This window comes from Nyctereutes procyonoides, unplaced genomic scaffold, assembly GCF_905146905.1.
Source record: "Nyctereutes procyonoides isolate TBG_1078 unplaced genomic scaffold, NYPRO_anot_genome, whole genome shotgun sequence".
NCBI classification, from domain to species: Eukaryota; Metazoa; Chordata; class Mammalia; order Carnivora; family Canidae; genus Nyctereutes; species Nyctereutes procyonoides.
In genome coordinates, this window is record NW_026575121.1 from 20064036 (window position 1) to 20083229 (window position 19194).

At 35.6% G+C, this 19194-nt stretch overlaps 1 protein-coding gene across 1 annotated transcript; it reads right to left on the reverse strand.

Annotated features, from left to right (window-relative positions):
* Positions 1-2898: 2898 nt before the first annotated feature.
* On the reverse strand, positions 2899-3774 carry LOC129516545 (L-lactate dehydrogenase A chain-like). Its single transcript, XM_055335995.1, has one exon. The coding sequence runs from the start codon at positions 3760-3762 to the stop codon at positions 2914-2916; it is 849 nt and encodes a 282-aa protein (XP_055191970.1). The 5' UTR covers positions 3763-3774; the 3' UTR covers positions 2899-2913.
* Positions 3775-19194: the final 15420 nt, after the last annotated feature.

The window sequence follows — 19194 nt, forward strand, 5'->3', positions numbered from 1 at the left end:
CATGCTGGTGGTATGTATGTAAAGGATTTGTTGAATAAAGAGCCAGAAACAAGTATCTAGCTAAGGATGCGGCTATAGTAATTCTGTTTATAGATAAGATGCTTTAATTCCCTATAGTATAAGAGAGAGAAGGAAGGAGAGACATTAATGAATGCAAATTGGCTAGAATTGGAAAATAATAAGATATAAAAGATGAGAAGGAGCCCACAGTCAAGGACAAGATTCAAAATTTTACAGCAGTTGTATATTTTGGTATCAACCAATATAAAAATGAAAAGAGAAGATTTGCAGTTTGAGAAGAAATGGGGAGATGATAATGTTGAAGAAATAATTTAGTTTTGTAAATATTGACTTTGAGATGCCTACCGGATATTCAGGTGGAGATATAAGGTAGATAGTTGTGTATCAAAGTTTGAAGCGAAAGCGAAGGCGAAGGTGTGGGTAAGATAAACTGATTCGGTATTCATAAAGGTAAGTATGTGTTGAAGTTTTGAGAGTAGATGAGATTATCCAGGTATAACTAGCTTTGTGCCACTGTTTTCTATAGGTCATATTATTTTGCAAGCCATGGAAAATGAAAAAAATATTTCATTGTTCTTTTATTTGTATACTTTATTGGATTTTTCTTTCAAATTAAAAATCAATGCATACTCTCTGCAATAAACCAAGCAACTTCTAAAATTTCTTCTGGTTTTGATTATAAATAATTTCACTACTATCATCTTCTTCTGAATCTTTGGATGCATTTTCATTTCCGTCTCTCTGTAGTATTATTTTATGCATTTCCTTTTGCTCTTCTTTTTCCTGTTTGCTGATTCCAGAATGGAAAAGATCTATAGTGACATAATATTTCATAAAGTACATGGCTTACCTTTAGGCATGTTTGCTGTCTACATGAGTATTTATACATATTTCTTGGGTATTTAGACTGAGGTTTCTAGGGAAAAAAAAGATTCTGAATTAAATATTTGCACCCAGACATTTTGGGGGGTATAGTTAGAACAAGGTGTACATGAGCAAGGGAAGCAGGACTGTGTGAAGTGTGAAGTTAAACTGTAAAAGGTCTCAACTGATTCCAAGGGCTGAGCCATTCAAAACTAAAACAAGAGGTCTGGGCCTTTACAGCCCAGGTAAGTTATCTTTTACACACAGGCTGACCTGGCAAGGAAAATTCCAAGAGGAAGACTCATCTCCTTATTGTCAGAAGGCAATATTCAGCAGGTATGGTATTCTAGGTACCCATTAAAGCCCCCACATTATGTCATTTTGATCTGCAGGGTTGTTTTTTTTTTTTTTAAGATTTTATTTACTTATTCATGAGAGACACAGCGAGAGAGGCAGAGACATAGGCAGAGGGAGAAGCAGGCTCCCTGCGAGGAGCCTGATGCAGGACTCGATCCCAAGACCCCAGGATCACGCCCTGAGCCAAAAGGCAGATGCTCAACCACCAAACCACCCAGGTGCCCCTTGATCTGCATGTTTCTAATAGTAAGTTCCCTGCATCTGGTTCAGATTCTCCAGGATTCCATTGCATTTCATCTCCTAGGAAAAAGTATAATAGGTTACTAGAATTTTTTACAATCTCCTTTCTCCCCACTGCAGTTGGCCTCAGGGCCTTAGATACTACTCATTTTTCCCCCCTCCTCTATACCTTTTCAAGATTCCCCTCATACTGGCTAGCACCTTTGCTGGTTAAGGTGGCTTACCTCTGTAGGTGAACATTTTGTTCTTCATTAATGATCTCTTAAGGCTGTAGCTGAGGCATTTATTAATTTACCATTAAAATTGGGCATACAAAGTATCAAAAGAAATAACAGTGAGTTAACTGAATGGCAAATATATTCTTTTTCACTACTGTTTTGTAGCAATAGTCTTATCACTCACTGATAATTAGCACCAGTTATCTTACCAGTGAGTTAATTCCTTCACTTGCAGGTTTCTGGCCACAAGGAACTAGAAAAAGCAACATGGTAGCCATAGCTCCAAGCTAATGGGACTTTTACTGTATCCTCTAGCCAAAGTACCTGGCAGTTCTTAGGAATTAGGACTTCTAAATCCTAAGCTATAAGGATGGAAAGTATTGGAAGTGAGTATTGGAAAGACAGAAGATAAGTATATACTTCTTACCCTCCTTGGTTTCCAGACCCAGGTGGTCTCCCTAATAAGGAATAGCAATATCTTATGGTTGGTAATTTATGATAAAAACCAAATCCTGGAAAATGTGCCCCACCCTCAAATCTTATCAATTCTAAGCTTGCACCTCTGCTGACCCTTTAAGAGGCCATGTCAGGTCAGTGGCTTCTGGGGTTACAGTACTTGCTAGGACAAGTGGATCTTATCCTTATGTACCTGCTGTCATATCTCTGTAATAATATTTCCTTTGGTCAGAGGCAATGGTATGAGGGATCCACTGTGATTGTATGAACCCTTGAGAACTGTGCAAGTGAGCCTGGTAAGCAGGAAAGGCAAAGCCAAGAATATTCATAAGTTTCATGCAAGATTGATTTTAACCCTTCCAGGACATAAGAGTTCCAGTGTAGTACACTTAACACCAAGTGACTGATTGGTCTCTAATTAACAAGATGTCATCAACATGGAGAATCAAAATGCTATTCTGAAGAATGTTCATATGTTCAAGAATAAAAAAAAATTTTTTTTAATTTTTTAAAAATTTATTTATGATAGTCACACACACACAGAGAGAGAGGCAGAGACATAGGCAGAGGGAGAAGCAGGCTCCATGCACTGGGATCCCAATGTGGGATTCGATCCCGGGTCTCCAGGATCGCGCCCTGGGCCAAAGGCAGGCGCTAAACCGCTGCACCACCCAGGGATCCCACTTTTTCTTTCTTTTTTTCTTTTTTTTTTTTTCCAACTAAAATCTTGTTGTAGTCTAGACAGTGACATGGTACATTAGAAAATTTTAAAACTGCAGCTCCTTTTGGATCCCCAAAGTGTATCTGCACTCTTCTTTAAACGGGCCTCTTCCTCAGGAGTCAGAGTCACCTTCACAACATCGGAGATTCCATTCTGTCCCAAGATGCAAGGAACAGTAAGGAAGACATCATCTTTTATTCCATAGAGACCCTTAATCATGGTGGAAATTGGATACACCCGCCTAAGATTCTTCATTATACTTTCTGCCAAATCTGCCACAGAGAGTCCAATGGCCCAGGAAGTGTAGCCTTTTAGTTTGATCACCTCATAGGCACTGTCAACCACCTGTTTGTGAACCTCTTTCCACTGTTCCTTATCTGCATCAGTGCCTAAGTCAGGGTGCAGATTCTTCAGAGAGACACCAGCAACATTTACTCCACTCCATACAGGCACACTGGAGTCTCCATGCTCTCCAAGGACCCACCCATGACAGCTTAATGGGTGAACTCCCAGCCTTTCCCCCATTAGGTAACGGAACCGGGCTGAATCCAGATTGCAACCACTTCCAATAACTCGATTTTTGGGAAAGCCACTTATCTTCCAAGCCACATAGGTCAAGATATCCACTGGATTGGAAACAACTAGCAAGTTGCAGTTTGGGCTGTATTTGACAATATTAGGAATGATGAACTTAAAGATGTTCACGTTACGCTGGACCAAATTAAGACGACTTTCTTCCTCTTGCTGACGTGCCCCAGCTGTGATAATAACCAGCTTGGAGTTTGCAGTCACATTATAGTCTTTGCCAGAGACAATTTTTGGTGTTCTAAGGAAAAGGCTGCAGTACTGGAGATCCATCATCTCTCCCTTCAATTTGTCTTCCATGACATCAACAAGAGCGAGTGAGAAACTTGCATAAAAAACTTGCTAGATCAGTGACAACAGGTATATTTGAGGCTATGCTAATCTGGTCTATCATAAAACACACCTATCATGGTATCTACAATTGGGATTAATATTTGGGTGAGTTTGTGGTAGTAACTTCTTATTTTCATCTTTTTTTTTTAAGAAGCCAGAATGGTGAGTTAAGTAGGAATATAATTGTAATGACCACTCTGCATCTTTCTCTTTAAGGGTGGCACAAAATCTCTACCACTTCCTCTTCGATGTGATATTAATTTGGATTTTTCTCTTGGATGACAGTTTCAGAGGCTTGTTTTTGGTCTCTTTCACCATGATAGCTCTCACTTCTCAGGCAAGTAAACTGATATGAAGTTTCTGTCAACATCCTGTAAAGAATTGTGAAGAATCTAAGCCTTCACCTACCATGGAAGACATGAGGTTCCTGAGTTCAAGGAGGATAACTGTGTATATACAATAGAGTAAGCAGCATGAGTATTATGTTTGCATGAGTTCTCCTTGTTCTTCAGGTTTTAAAGAGGAGATGCAGAGTGATCCAGGTTGATGCAACACGCATAATGGGTTTGCTTAACAGATGAGTTGGGCACAGGTTTTGTTTTGTTTTGTTTCTTTAAACAATTTTATTTATTTATTCATGAGAGACAGAGAGAGGCAGAGAGAGAACCAGGCTTCCTCTGGGGAGCCTGATGTGGAATTCGATCCCAGGACCCCAGGGTTGCACTCTGAGATGAAGGCAGATACTCAACCACTGAGCCACTCAGGCATCCTGGGCACACGTTTTCATAATGGGTAGTAAACATGCATCTGTTTTTCTCTGGATGGAGGCATTTTCTTTGTTATACTGGACAGTAAACAAACTTATCCTTTGCTTCAGAGTATCTCATTCAGCCAAGGCCATTTGCTATACACTTATCCTTAAGTAGACAGCCCGGAGCAAAAGCATTCGATGTCTCTGCTCTCAAAGCTTGAGAAATGTGGGAAACAGATGGAAAATGGTTACTTAAAACTACCAAGTATAATACTGTAATTGGAAATCAGAAAAATCACAAATGATTGTCTCCATAGACACAGTAGATCTACTATTAACGAGTCCTAGGACCAGATTCCATTTTGGATCTAGTTCTTATGGGCCGTGATTTTCAGAGGTGGTTGAGATGATGCCTTAGGTCTTCAAATATTAATGTCAAGTTAGACCCTGTGTTTAATAGACCTAAGAATATCTGGGTATTTTCTTTTCCCAGTATGCAGTTACCTGAGTAAACTGTCACAGGTATTTTTGGGGAAATCTGAGGTCATCATTACTATATGCACTTACTGTGGTATTGGAGTGTCCTTCCTCCTGAGGATGTTGTTTCTCCCCAGACATATCTGAAACCACTTTATATTTTCAAGGCTTTGTTGTTGACCAAGGCTCCCTCCCCATCTGATCATTCATCCTTTTTTTTTAAGTCTATAAATTAGGCAATACTTTTGTTGGCTACTGATTAACCTTGTGCTAAGCAACACTATGTTTTAATAGTCTCTGCTAGTTTCTTTGAATTCATTCCAAGTCTCCTTGGTGGCATTATTACTCATGATAATAATTGCACCTGGATTTTGAAGTTTAAATGCTGCCACATGGCTTCGATAACTTCAAGATCTTGTCCCTCTTATTAGTAAGCAGTCCAGTTCTGTAATAACATTTATTATTATAAGCCCTGCTTTGTAATAAGCAGTCATCACTGAGTTTCTTAGCCATGCTGTTCCCCTTTAACAGAAAAATATTTAATGCTCTGGTAAGTGCTGCATCTTTTGGGATTTCCCCCAGAAAGTAGTCTCATAGTGGACTTTCTGATGTTGCATAAAATATCTACTCTACTATGAGAGAATCTCTGTAACAATCTGACTCTTCCCTCCACTGTCTTCTATTCTGGAATTTTTATATCACTTAAAGTAAGCCATTGCTTTCTCCAAACTACCAAGTCCTATCTACTCTCTGAATCTTTACCAGAGTGGTAATCTTTGCCATATATATGTGAGATTGTCCCATATTGATAAACCCTCCCTTATCCAATTTTATATTTTAATCCCTTTGATCCATCACCCTCATATTCAGTCCTATACATGCTCTCCTGGCTTCAGCTGATACATGTTGGCTTGTTCAGTAACTTTTTCTGACATTTAGTTTGTTCCTTTCTCAACAGAACCAGCACTTCTCCATCCTGGCTGAGATCATTATTTTCTTATGGCCAGGAGGGAAAATGGGAATACATTTCAAGGAAGTTCATATTTCTTTCTAGAGCAGATGACTCTGCGTCATATTGCAGCAAAGTCTGGGGATGGTGTTCTAAGGCACACTGTTAGTATTTAACAAGGAAGCAAAGTCTGGGGATGGTGTACTAAGGCACACTGTTAGTATTTAACAAGGAAACAAAGTCTGGGGATGGTGTTCTAAGGCACACTGTTAGTATTTAACAAGGAAGAGTGAGCTACTTTAGCACTTCAAGGGGGTTCAGAAAAATCTGGGATTTGATGATTCTCAAATGAACTCATTCCAGTTCTCAGGATCCCATTTTTTTCTAATCAGAACTCTGATCCTGTTGTAAGAGATTTGATTGGGTTGAGAATTCAAACATCACTGAAGCTCTTCTGCTTCATTGTTTACCATCTAAGTCCAGTGTTCTTGTTTTTGTAGCCCCTCAAATGCAAGAAATGAGATTAGCTTTATAAGCTGCCAAGGAATCACATTGATTTTCACACTTCACATTGTCAACCTTTAATTGACTTTCCATTGTGCATGGATAGCATCCAACAATACTGTATGATTCTGTAGTCCTTATAATTACTAATTCCCTCTGCCTTTCAAATGCATAATCTCTTGCACCCGTCAGTTCATTCCCATCTATAGGTATCCCATTCAAATTCAACAGCAGTGCAAGTTATAGCAGTAACTCTACTACATAATTACAAGAGCTATTATAACTCTACTTACTATCAGTGATTGAGTACTTAAAGTCAGAATTCTGGCAAGTGATCCAGCCACAAAAGTTCTCCATTTAAAATTTGCTTTCTGGAACCATTCTGGGACCAAATGTCTTAGGCTGGTTTCTATGGAAACAGATTCTGCACTGGATAATGCATGCAGGAGAGATACTGGGCAGTACATTTAGGAGTGACACCTCTAAAAAAGTGAATGAAACAGGATGGAGTAAAGAGGAAGTTGAATAAGGATCCAAAATCCTCAGCCCCTTCTCTAGGGAAATACAGACCTGAGACAATCCTTCATAGTTTTCCTGAACTGGGGAGAGGGGTCTGAAACTTTGAACACCCGTAGAAAATAGGCTTTAGATGTAGGCTGCCCTTGACAAAGGATCATAACTTTGAGTGAGACAGTACTTTTACTCAAGGGGAATTCTCAGGAAGGAACTCAACTCTGAGCCTTCAGCAGCCGTAACTTCCTGCTGCTAAGGGAATGTATGTCTCGGTTTGAAGGAGGAATCTTGGTGTCAAATCACTGTATCAAGAAAAGGCAAGCTAATTAATAAGCATTGCATGTTGGCTGAAATTCTGTCTTTAGAATTTAATCAATATTAAGGAAGATAGTATATTGTACGATTAAGTGCATGCGAACTAAATGAACATTTGACTTTGAGCAAATTATTTAGTTTCTCTCAGAGTTTTCTCACTATAAAACAATGGCAATGAGAATACTTATAAAAAAGAATAATTATGTGAATCGGTTAAATGATGCCAGTAAAATGATTAGAAATCTGCTTAGTATATGGCTTCGCATATAGTAAATACTCAATACATGATAGCTATTTTAGGTGTATTGTTATTCCTATATATTTGAGTAGGACTTTTACCCAACTTCTTGCCAATTTCTCTAGTGCTTTGAAATGATGGCATATAATATATATATATATATTTTAAAAAGCAAATAACAAACAAATAAAAACTCCATAAATCTCCATGAATCTAGCCCTGAGTGCTACCAAGATACTTATATTTCCCACCCTCACTGACTAGAGTCCTATTCTTTTCCAAAAAAAAAATTCAAATATCAATTTTAGCTTACAACTTTGAGACATGCAGTTAGGCTTTCCTTGAATCAATGGTCAAAATAACTCAGTATTTGACTAACAAGAAAATCTGTCAGCCTATGAAGGTACTAGAACATTTCCAAGGCAGGATAACACAAGTTTCTAGGAAAGATAGACTTGAAAAATTAGAAAAGACTGGAATCACGTATACTTTTTTTTAAAGACTGATGAAGAAGAAGAAGAAGAAAAGGAGGAGGAGGGAGAAAGGGAAAAAGCAGAAAAAGAAGAGAAAAGAAATGAGGGAAAGGAGAGAAAAAGATAAGGAAGAAGGAACGAAGAAAGGGGAGTAAGCAATGTGAGTGTATCAGTGGTAAACTACACCAAAGAATGGTTTCTGTTTTTTTCTCTTCTAAATATTAAGTCACAGAGGGTCTGTGATTTTTATCTGGATATTCTAATATTTATCTCTGAAGAAGTTGAGAGTGCCCTCCCTGAATTTCACCTGAAATATTTCCTCTGCTAAATTTTAATTTTCTCATTCAATATTCTTTATTTCATTTTTGAAAGACAGAGAGAGGGAGGAAGGAATGGAGGGAGGCAGGAGTGGGAAAGAGCAAAAGTGAGGGCAAAAGAGATCCTAACTTCCTAACTTGAAAGTTTTTCTCTTTTCTTAGCATCTTTAGCAAAAATTGTCTAATATCTAGTGGTATTGTTATAGACACAGAATCACCAGGCACTTTCCACAATCATTGGTGAATGGCAGTAGGTCTTGGGTCCTGCAGAGAAGAACTCTATAACTGCCATCTTCTTCAGATGACTATCTTATTTGGCAAATGTTCTGTGTTACTGCTACTGAGTTTCCATCTGTCATAGCTTGGTGGAACATCTTGGACAGGCACTTTAAAAGGGCAATTGCTTCACTGTCTAGTGGACTTAAAAAATAAAGAAAAAGGATATAACACTGTGGGTATTTACATTAAATAAAAAGGCTCATTTATTGAATATGTCTTATGAGCCAAATACTCTACAGATGCTTCCCTTTTAATTAATGCAACTAATTAATTAAATTATATATTATATAGCCAATAATTGATAAAGGAAACCAAGCTCATAAATTAGTGGATTTCAGCACAAAATTGTCTATTGTATTTAAACACTTGACTGTTTGTTTTGCCTGTGATTTTTCAAATACTTAGAACTTACCGTAATTATTAAGAGATATAAAGAACAATTTTTATTGAAAGATATCCAGTCCAGGCACCTGGATGGTTCAGTTGGTTAAGCATCTGCCTTTGCCTCAGGTCATGATCCCCGGGTCCTGTCCTGGGATGGAGCCCTGCACTGGGCTCCCTGCTCAGCAGGGAGCTTGCTTTTCCCTCTTCCTCCCCTATGCTGTCTCTTGCTCTTTCTCTCAGATATATAAAATAAAATCTTAAAAAAAAAAAAAAGATATCCAGTCTGTATTCTATGTCTTCCTTAAAACTATGTCTTGAGTCTATGTCTACTCTTGAGCCTCCTTTAGACTGGTTCACTAGGTGCTTAAATGATCTGATCTCATTTTAAAAATGTAGATTATCTCTCACTTTTATTTTTTCTGGTTTCATTCTTTTCTATTATTTTTTTCTCATATAGAAAAATGCACAAAATTTCTTCATATATTTTGAAAGCCCTCAGGATAGAACTCTGTTCTCACATCATCATAAATTAACATCCTACCCATCTACATGGATATATGTACATGGATATATTAGCAGTGGTTCACCTGACCTCTTGCCTCGTGATGTATATCCTTTGTGGAGTGCTGGTTTTCTCCCATTTTTTTCTCTCTCCTTTCCCTCTAAAAATATCCTTTCTATCTACCTGAGTTATTACTTGTCATTCAAAACTCATGATGGATATTCCATACCATTAGCCTCCTCTTTTGATCCCAAGACCATAATATTGTTATTAGTTGTTAGCCATGTTCCTCATTATCCCAAATATATCCTTATAAAAGAGCATATCACATTCTTTTGTGTTTTTCATGTCTCTCTCATGTCTCTCTCCCATTAGACTAAAATCTTTGAAAGCAAGTAGTGTATCACAGTTTTCTCAATCCCATGGCCTTGCTATATACAAATTACACAAGTTTTTCAGTTATAATCATGTAAATAAAGGGAATAATTCATTTCCAACATTTAAAGTACAACTTTGTAAAGCTTTATACTACACCTATTCATAAATTAAGAAACAAGGTTTATTAACAAGTTTTATATTCTTAATTAAAGTAATATAACTCTTGGAGAAATAAAATAAAAAGGAGATTTTATGTTGTAAATTTTCAATGTTTTATATGGTATTTTTGAGATGTATAGCTCTGCTTTTCTAAAAAAATGTAAATTGATATTTGGCATAGCGTCACAAACTATTTTATGGATACCTACAATTTTCAGAACACTTTTCATAACTTAAATGACCATAAAATGGAAAAACCTGACTTTATTTTTATTTTTTTTTATTTATCACCTGCCATTGTATTTGCTTCCTGAAAATTCAGGGTGTGCTGTCTCATTATTGTTATATAAATTATTTCATCACTGAAGTGTTTGCAAATGAAATGCAGAACTGATAAATGACACAAGGTGCAGGATTTGTAGAACATAAATAGTAAAGTATGAAACTTGTAAAAATGGTTTTATAGGGAAAATCAACTCCATATTCCATTTTACCCAAAGCTCTATTTAGCAAGACTTTCTTTTATTACCATGCAATTCACCAAGCATGAGTAATTTCCGCATCAATTCTTTTATCCAGTGGCAACATAAACACACTTTCTGAAATAAAGGATTTGGAGTACTATAGTTGCTCCGTTCAAGCAGCTATCTTTAAGGTTGTGTCAGCACTTCCATTATATACCCAGTTTCTTGAAGTTTATAACTTGCAGTAAAATCTAACCCTTGGGTTGAATCTTTACTTACAGAGGTATTTTTCAGTGCACCTTATGGAGATATAGCTGCAAGACACCCCATTTCTGTTAATAGAAGCCGGGTCATGAATCCTTTCCTGGCACATTGAGCAGATTTATCCTATAAGTTCCCTACTGGGAGAAAATTATTTTTTATCAAAATGGGAGAAATATTTCGGTTTGATTTCAGTAAAGTTATGAAGTGCAATACTTATCCCATGCAGGTATGAATTTTCAATAGCTTTTCTATACTTGTGGCAAACACTGTTTTCCCCCTAAAAGTGACCTTGGCAAAATCAGGTTAGTTAAAAAAAAATTAGTTAGTTATACTCAGGTGTAATTAAAAATAAGGTCATCTTTTTTTTCTCCCAAACGTACTAGATCTTATCTTTCTTGAGCATGTCACAGAAGCTAGGAAAAAAATTAAATATGTTTTACAATTAAAGTAAAATTAGTTATTCATTATGAATACATCACAGCTCTACTTAATAGTATAGACATGAATTCCATCTGCATCCCACAATTATTTGCTAGTCATTATTTTTAATAAATAAATATAATAAATACAAAATCTGACATTTTATGGAAGCTTAAGATATATCACAAAACAAGTTTTAAAGGAATGAGACAATTTTATATTACTTATATAAACAAAATTATACCAAGTTGAAATTTTAAAAATATTATTTAGTTCTACATTTTTCACATGCACACTTTGGGGTCATCATTCAGTTCATAAACCTCACAAATTCAGGAAGAATCAGATAGCACATGTTCTGAAAAAATAAAAGAGAGGTGTTAAAATCAATTAAATCAATGATCCTTAAATTAGAGACAGGCCATAGGAATAAATTGTAATGGACCAAATCTCCATCAGACACAACATTTGCCATTAACATTCATAAAATATAATATAGCTGACAATTTATAATAAAAACATTAATGCAGTAAGTAAACATAGAATATGAATGAAATTGATACATATATTTTAAGTGTTTGACAAAAATACATATACATGTTAAATATTAATTTCAATATTGTAATCAAACAAAATTTGCATTTAATTAACATATCTAAAGAAATTAAATGATCTTTCTGTACTTATATTTATAACTAAAAGAATTCTCTATGAAAGAGTCTACCATCTGGCCCTTTATAACTTAAACATTCCAAATGCAGGGTATTTGGTATAAAGTATATTACTTAGAGTTTTACTTGGGAATAATATTGGATGTTTTGATTTCTATATAAACATTATATACATATAAAATTTTTAAAAACTCATAATTCAGTGAAAGCCTGATTTAAATTTAGTTTTGACCTACTTATTCATTAGTATATAAAAGACTTTTTTTAAAAAAAATGTGAGGTATTATACTGTATGTTGGTAAATCGAACTCCAACAACAACAACAACAATATATATATATATAAATAAATAAATTTAAAAACTGAGAGGTTCACTTAATAAGATTAAGAAATATAGATTACTTTTTAATTTTAAATTTAAAAGGAGTTAACTGAAAAGCGACACTCTTTAATGCACCCTTTCTAAACCAATTCTGTATTTTATAATCCTAGGTAAAGGAGAATAATAATTTGCAAACCACATTGAGATTTTTACCTAGTTTTGTGCCCAAACAGGTTTGCTGATGTTAGAAAAAAGGAAGATCATACATTCAGAAGAGTATAATGTTTAGATGTAAAAAATAAAGAGCAAACAAACATTGCAAGTTTTCCTTTGTTTTTGCAAATTTCAAACTAATGCTTGTTCTAACTTCTCATCACAAGTGTTTTGCTTGTTTGGCTTTAGGACAGTTTCTATTGTGAATAATAAATTCAACAAAATGCAATATGAATAAAAGAAAACTTAAACATGCAACATCACTAGACTCCAGAGAAGACTATTAAAAGTATATTTCAGCCACATGGTTCATTTCAGATTTACAAACTGAATAAGAACTAGATTTCAGAACTATTTAGTTAGAATAGACAGGTAAAAGTAGACAATAGAATACAGCCTTGAAAATCTTACTTTTGTCTTGCTTAAAGTAAAATAATATGCTGAGTACCTCTCTGTGCTGGTTTTGAAAGCAGATAAGTGAGCCTATCTGAATTTCTTCAAAAGTTTTTGATGTGGGGGCACCTGGGTGACTCAGTGGTTGAATGTCTGCTTTGGCTCAGGTTCCTGATCCTGGGAACCTGGGATGGAGTCCTGCATCAGGCTCCTCTCAGAGAACCCGCTTCTTCCTCTGCCTATGTCTTTGCCTCTCTCTATGTGTCTCTCATGAATAAATTTAAAAAAAAAACTTAAAAATTTTTTGATACAATTTGTTTCATATCCATCAGGCTCTATTAAAATCTGCCTTAAAATATTTGTTCTTAAAGATAGCTTTCAGTATTTCATTGGAGTGGCTTTGTAATATGTCAAATGGGCTAGGCTAACACAATTTCTAATAGTTATCTAGCATAATACCTAATGATAATTTTGCATAAGATTTGGAGAGGAAAAGTGAAGCATCAGCCACATTTTGTTTATGAAGGGGAGAAGATATTCACAAGTGACATTTTTAAAAGATTTTATTTATTTATTTGAGAGAGACAGAGAAAGCATGTGAGAAAAAGAGCGCGTGCGCACAAGCAATGGGGAGAGGCACAGAGAGGAAGACACTGGGCTGGGAGTCCAATGTGGAACTGAATCCTAGAACCCTGGGATCATGACCTGAGCTGAAGGCAGATGCTTAACTGACTGAGCCACCCAGGCACCCCACAAGTAACATTTTGAAAGAGAGTTCACATCCAAAATATATGAAGTACTTATGCAACTCAGTATCAAAAAACAATCTTTTCTTTTTCTTTGAAGTTTTTATTTAAATTCCAGTTATTTAACATATAGTATAGTAATAGTTTCAGGAGTAGAATTTAGTGATTCATTATTTATGTATAGCACCCAGTGCTCATCACTACAGGTGCTCTCTTTAATACTTATCACCCATTAAGCACCCCATACTCCTTCCTTCCAGAAACCCTCAGTTTGTTTTCTATAGTTAAGAGTCTATTTTATGGTTTTCCCTCCTCCCTCTTTTTTTTTCTTCTATGTTCATCAGATTTTGTTTCTTAAATTTCACATATGAGTGAAATCATGTGGTATTTGTCTCTGATTTATTTCCCATAACATAAAACATTCTGGCCCCAAACACATCATTGCAAATGGCAAGATTTCATTCTTTTTGATGGTTGAATAATATCTGGTGGTGTGTGTGTGTGTGTGTGTGTGTGTGTGTGTGTACCACCTCTTCTTTATCCGTTCACCAGGCGATGGACATTTTGCTCTTTCCATAATTTGGCTAATGTTGACAATACTTTCATAAACATTTGGGTGTACATGTCCCTTTGAATTAGTATTTTTGTATCATTTGGATAGATATCTAGTAGTGCAATTGCTAGGTCATACAGTATATCTATTTTTAACTTTTTGAGGAACCTCCATACTGTTTTCCAGAGTGGCTACACCAGTTTGCATTCCCACCAACAATGCAAGAGGATTCCCCTTTCTCCACCAACATCTGTTGTTTCTTGTGTTGTTAATTTTAGCCATTCTGACTGATATGTGGTGGTAACTCATCATGGTTTTGATTTGTAGTTCTCTAATGATGAGTAATGTTGTGCATCTTTTCATGTGTCTGTTGACCATCTGTATTTCTTCTTTGGAAAAATATCTATTATGTCTTCTGCCAATTTCTTAACTGGATCTTTTGTTTTTTGAATGTTGAGTTGATAAATTCTGTATAGATTTTGAATACTAACCCTTTCAGACATGTCACCTGCAAATATCTTCTCCCATTCTGGATGTTTCCTTTTAGTTTTGCTAATGGTTTCCTTTGCTACACAGAAGCTTTTTATCTTGATGGATACTGTTTTTATACTTGGAAAGGTTGATATAAGGTTGCTAGGTGCAGTTACAGATTACACATGTTGTAATTCATTTCCTGGTTTACTTCAGTGGTACAACTGGGCCTATACCTGCTCCGCATTTGCCTAGACCCTCCTTTAGCTTCTCTGATCCCTGTGCTGGGTTATGTGTTTAGCTCTGTCATAAAGGGCTCCAGGTTCTCCACAGAATACCATTGTCATCAAATTTAGAGTCAGTGAGAGACTAATATGGGTACAAGTACCTCCCTGTGGGTTCATGCTTCCCCGCTTTATGTCTAGCTTCCCTTCCTATCTGCTGGCCTTGCAGACTTAAAAGTCCCAGCATCAGGCACACAGATAACAGGTCTCGAGAGACTGGTAAGTAAGGGTGTGTGTATGTGTGTGTTCCGTGGGGGAGGGTGTGATCTTTCTCTGACTGAACTTTGGTTGATATAATTGCAAATAGCAGTTACAACTGGGTGCTATCCAAGAGACTTTCACTAAAGCCCTATATTTTATGCCCTTTGGTTCAATTAAATTGTAACATTTATTCTTAAATTGGCAAGTTTTTGAAATTGTGTGTACCAGTAGATGATGAGTTCAGTAGTGTGGCAGGATGTAATGTTGATATGCAAAAATAAACTCTATTACTATACATTTACTATGAACAATCTGAAAATGAAATTAAGAAAACAGTCCTTTTGACAATAAGCAATAAGAATTAATCTAACCAAAGAACTGCACACCTGTACACTTACATCTATAAAACATTATTGATAGAAATGAGAGACATAAATAAATGGAAATATATCTCATAATAATTGATTGGAGGATTTATCAATGCTGAGAAAGGAATACTCCTCAAGTTAATCTCTGAATTCAGTGTAATTCTAGTCAAATGCCAAGGTAATTTTTCTTTTACCAAAATTGAAAAGCTGATCTTAAAATTTATGTGAAGATGCAAGGCACCAAGAATGTCCAAAACAATTTATAAAACAAAATTGGGTAGCTCACATTCAAAATTTAAAAACCTATATAAATTTGCTGATAGTCTTATGAGGGCTTCTCCTGTATGTGACTTTTTTTCTCTTGCTGCTTTTAAGTTTTTTTCTTTGTCACTACTTTTTGCCATTTTAATTCCTATGTATCCTGGTGTAGCTCCCCATGGGTTGAATTTTGGGGGACTCTGTGCCTTCTGGATCTCTCGATATCTGTTTCCTTCCCCAGGTTAGGAAGTTTTCAGTTATTATTTCTTCAAATAGATTTTTCTACCCCCATTTACATTTTAAGTAAGTATTTGATAGATATGTACTAATTCTCATTTAGTTTCTTGTTTTGTGTTTGTTCCTTTTGATTTTCTCTGATCCTTTCTTCTCTCACTCTCTTCTGGTTTCTGGGCTCTCTTTACTTAAATACTCAAATTTCTTTGTTTTTATTATTTGCATATCTATTACCAGTTTTTGATTTGTGGTTACCATTAGGTTTCTATTTAACCTCTTCTGCATATAGCAGTCTATATTAAGTTTATGGTTGCTTCAGTTTAAACTCATTCTTTACCTCTCTCCTTCCCGCATTTTAAGTATATGATGTAATATTTTACACTTTTTTTTTTTCTGAGAGAGGGCAGCAAGCAGGGAAGCACAAAGGGAGAGGGAGACAGAATCTTAAGCAGGCCCTATAGCCAATGGAGAGCCCAATGCAGGGATTAATCTCACAAGCCTGAGATCATGACCTGAGCCAAAATCAAGAGTTGGACATGACTAACTGAGCCACCCAGGCACCCCATACACTCTCTTATTTTATGAATCCCTCCACTGTTTTTAACAGAAATATTTATTTTTACTGTTTTTTTGTGTTTTTACTTTTCGTATTCTCACTTATGGTCTTATTTTCCACTCAAAGTGTCCCCTTTAATATTTCTTAAATATTTGTAGCACTGGTTTAATGGTCCTGAACTCCTTTAGTTTTTGTTTGTCTGAGAAACTCTTTATGTCTCCTTCTATTTTGAATGATAGTCTTGCTGCATACAGTATTGTTGGCTGCAGATTTTTCCCTTTCAGCACTTTGACTATAACATGCCCCACCTATATAAAAAACCTACAGCTAACATCATACTCAATGGTAAAAATTTGAGAACTTTTCTCCTAAGGTCGGGAACAAGATAAGGATGTCCACTCTCACCACTTATTCAACATAGTACTGGAAGTCCTAGCCACAGCAATTAGATAATGTAAAGAGATAAAAGCTATTGAAATTGGCAGGGAAGAGGTAAAACTCTCACTATTTGCAGATGACATACTATATATAGAAAACCCTAAAGACTCTACCAATAAACTACTAGAACTCAAATGAATTCAGTAAAGTCACAAGATACAAAATCAATATACATAAATCTGTTGTGTTCCTATAAACTAATAATGAGGTAGCAGAAAGAGAAATTGAAAAAACAATCCCATTTACAATTGTACAAATCCAATAAAATATCTAGAAATAAAATTAACCAAGGATGTGAACACCTATACTCTGAAAACTATAAAACATTGATAAAAGAAATTCAAGATGACATGAAGAAATGGAAAGACATTTTGTGTTCATAGATTATGAGAACAAATATTGTTAAAATGTCTACACTACCCAAAGCAATCTACTGATTTAATGTAATCTCTGTCAAAATGCCAACAGCATTTTTCGAGAACTAGAACAATCATAAAATTTGTATGGAACCACAGGAGACCATGAATAGTGAGTCAGTCTTGAAAAAGAATAAAACTGGAGATATCAAAATTCCAACTTTCAAGTTATATTACAAAGTGGTAGTAATTAAAACAGTATGGGACTGTCATAAAAATAAACACAGATCAATGGAAAAGAACAGAAAATACACTAATCAATACACAGTTATATGGTCAATTAATTATCAACAAAGAATAAATATACAATGTGAAAAAAAAACAGTCTCTTCAACAAATGGCATTGGGAAAACAGGACAGCCACATGCACAAAATGAAAGTGGACCACTTTCTTACACCAAACATAAAAATAAAATCAAAGTGGATTAAAGTCCTAAATGCAAGATCTGAAACCATAAAAATACTTGAAGAGAGCACAGGCAGTAATCTCTCTGATGTTAGTCTTAGCAACTTTTTTTCTAGACACATCTTCTGAGGCAAGGAAAATAAAAGCAAAAATAAACTGTTGGGAGTACAGCAATTAAAAAGGTTTTGCACAACAAAGGAAACAATCAACAAACCTAAAGGAAACCTAAGAATGGGAGAAGGTATTTGCAAATTATATCTCTGATAAAGAGTTGGTATCCACAATATATAAAGAACTGATACTGCCCAACACACAAGAGCAAATAATCCATTTAAAAATGGGCAGGAAACATGAACAGATATTTTTCCATTAGAAGACATGTGGATGGCCAACAGACATATGAGAAGATGCTCATCATCTCTTATCATTAGGGGAATACAAATTAAACTATACCGCAATGTCACTTCGCAATTGTCAGAATGGCTAAAAAAACCCACACAAAATAGCAAGTGTTGGAGAGGGTGAGGAGATAAGGGATCACTTGTGCAGTGTTGGTGGGAATGCAAATAGGTGCAACCACTCTGGAAAACAGTATGAAGGTTCCTCAAAAAGTTAAAAATAGAACTACCCTATGATCCTGCAATTACCCTACCGGGTATTTATCCAAAGAATACAAAAACACTAAGGCATACACGCACGCGTGTGCTTATAGTAGTACTGTTTACAATAGCCAAGATAGGAAGCACACCAATGTCCATTGATTGATGAATAGATAATGAAGATGGGGAATATATATGTGTGTACACACACACACACACACACAACGGAGTATTATTCAGCCATAAAAAGTGATATCTTACCATTTGTAATGAAATAGATGGAGCTAGAGAGCATAATAATGCTAAATGAAATAAGTCCGAGAAAGACAACTTAATTATTTTAAAAAACCTTACAATCTAATTATAAATGGAGAAAGGATTTGAATAGATGGTATATCAGTGGCCAGTAAACATTTCATTAGTCATTAGGGGAATTCAAAATAAAACCAGAATTACAGACCACTTCACATCCATTAGGATGGCCATAATAAAAAAGCCTGAGAATACCAAGTGTTGATGAGGATGTAGGGGAATTAGAACCCTCATACAGTGTCGATGGAATTGTAAAATTGTGTAATACTTTTGGAAAACAGTGGAGTAGTTCCTTAAAAAGTTCAATAGAGAGTTATCATATGACCCAGCAATTCCATTCATAGGTGGAATTCATAAAATTAATATTGCTTGGAGATAAAAAATAATGAAATATTGATACATGCTATAACATCAGGGACCTTAAAGATATTACTGAGTGAAAGAAACTGGTCATAGAAGATGAGAGATTGTATGATTTAATTTATGTGCAATTTCCTATAGGCAAATCCTTAGTGGCAGATAGTAGTAGATCACCAGTCAGTTAGAATGAAGGTGGAGTGGAGACAGGTTGG